The sequence below is a fragment of the Coturnix japonica genome, unplaced genomic scaffold, assembly GCF_001577835.2.
Source record: "Coturnix japonica isolate 7356 unplaced genomic scaffold, Coturnix japonica 2.1 chrUnrandom507, whole genome shotgun sequence".
Taxonomy (NCBI): Eukaryota; Metazoa; Chordata; class Aves; order Galliformes; family Phasianidae; genus Coturnix; species Coturnix japonica.
Window position 1 is genome coordinate 39,142 of NW_015439896.1, and position 1,936 is coordinate 41,077.

Consider the following 1,936-nt stretch of genomic DNA (forward strand, 5'->3'; position numbering starts at 1 on the left):
TATGGGGGGTTATGGGGGGGGTTGGGGGTTGCTATGGGGTGGGGGGTCTCTGTGTGGGGTTTGGGGGTCGCTATGGGGTGGGGGTGGTCAGTCAGGGTCCCATGTGGGTCTCTATGGGGCTGCATTAAAGGCACTGGGATGAGTTATGGGTCCCATGTGGGGCTCTATGGGGCTGCCCCACTCCCCCCCTCCCCCCCAGGAGCTGGAGCTGCAGGCTCAGCTGCACGGGCTCCCCCTGAGCCCCCCCCCAGCCCCACAAGTACCAGATGTGGGGGGGGGGTCCGAGGACGAGCCCCCCGTCGCTCCCCCCTTCCCCCCCCCAGCCCCCCATTGTCTGCTGGACCTGGACCTGGGGCTGGGGCTGGGGGGCTCGGGGGGTCTCGATGATCTATTGATGGATGAGGGGGGGGGGCTCGAGGCTTTGGGACCCCCCGGGACCCTCGTGTGTTCCCCCATCCCCTCCTGCGCCTCCAGCCCCCGCAGCAGCCTCAGTATGGACGACGACCCCTGAGACCCCCCCCCCAATTCATCCAGCTCTTTAAAGGGTGCGTGTCCCTTTAAGGGCTGCCTGTCCCTTTAAGGCGCCCCCCCCTCCCTGGCTCCTCCCCCTGGGGGCGGGCCCTCAGGCTCCTCCCCTTCCTGTTTCTCTTAAAGGGCCACTCCCTCTTTTATTTTTTTTTTCTCTCCTCGATTTTTTTTTACAAAAATCTTTTAAAAAAAAGCGTCGAAAATAAACTTTTATTAACGAATTTTATTGCCTGGTTTTCCCACAATCACGTTATGTGCAGTTATACATGTCGAAAGCCCTATAGAATAAGGCTTACTCGAGTGGAGGACCACCGCGCTGCCCCTCCCTGCCGCCACCACCTCGCCCTGCCGCTCTGCTCCGTGAACTCTATGGTTCTGGCGTCACTTCCGCTTCCGCAGGGGGAGAATGTAAGACGGCGCATGCGCTGCCGTGGAGGACCACCGCACCGCCCCTCCCTCCCGCCTACCACCTCGCTCTGCCGCTCTGCTCTGTGAACTCTATGGTTTCGACGTCACTTCCGCTTCCTCTCCCGGAAGTGCCGGGGGGGCGGGGAAGGCAAGATGGCGCAGGCGCTGTCGGCGGAGGAGTTCGAGCGGATGCAGGTGGGGGCCGGGCGGGGGTCCCATGGGGGGGCTGTGACCCCCATCTCCCCCCCCATATCCCCCCATCTCCCCCCATATCCCCCCATGTCCCCCCAAGGCCCAACTGCTGGAGCTGAGAACGGAGAATTATCGTCTATCGGATCAACTGCGGCGGAGCAGCGCCGGTAACGGGGGAAACCGGGGGGTCCATGAGGTGCCGACCCCCCCCCATATATTTATATATATATATATATATATATATATATATAATGTAATGACCCCCCCCATATCCCACCCCCCCCAATGCAGAACTCGCGGGGCTGCGGCAGAAGGTGCAGGCGGTGGAGAAGGAGCTGGCAAAGGCCAATAAGGTGGGACCCCCCCCCAATTTGGGACCCCCACCCAATAAGGTGGGACCCCCCCTATAAGGTGGGACCCCCCCCCCCAATTTGGGACCCCCCCCATAAGGTGGGACCCCCCCCCAATTTGGGACCCCCTCCATAAAGTGGGACCCCCCCCATAAGGTGGGACCCCCCCCAATTTGGGACCCCCCCACATAAGGTGGGACCCCCCCCTAATAAGATGGGACCCCCCCCATGAGGAGGGACCCCCCCCAATAAGGTGGGACCCCCCTCATAAGTTGGGACCCTCACCCAATAAGTTGGGACCCCCCCCCATAAAGTGGGACCCCCCTCATAAGTTGGGACCCCCACCCAATAAGGTGGGGACCCCCCCCCGATTTGGGGTCTCCCGGGGGTCCTCACCCCCTCCCCCAATTCTTGTTGTTTTCAGGCTCTCAGTAAGAGTAAGAAGGCTCAGGTGGGTG

At 61.8% G+C, this 1,936-nt stretch overlaps 1 protein-coding gene across 1 annotated transcript in view; it reads left to right on the forward strand.

Moving 5' to 3' along the window:
* The window catches only part of GRIPAP1 (GRIP1 associated protein 1), a 15,319-nt gene that overhangs the window by 2,559 nt on the left and 10,824 nt on the right, over nucleotides 1–1,936 (forward strand). Inside the window, 4 exon segments of the mRNA XM_032441706.1 lie at nucleotides 1,022–1,131; nucleotides 1,229–1,295; nucleotides 1,420–1,481; nucleotides 1,903–1,929. Coding sequence (XP_032297597.1) covers nucleotides 1,022–1,131; nucleotides 1,229–1,295; nucleotides 1,420–1,481; nucleotides 1,903–1,929 — 266 coding nt within the window.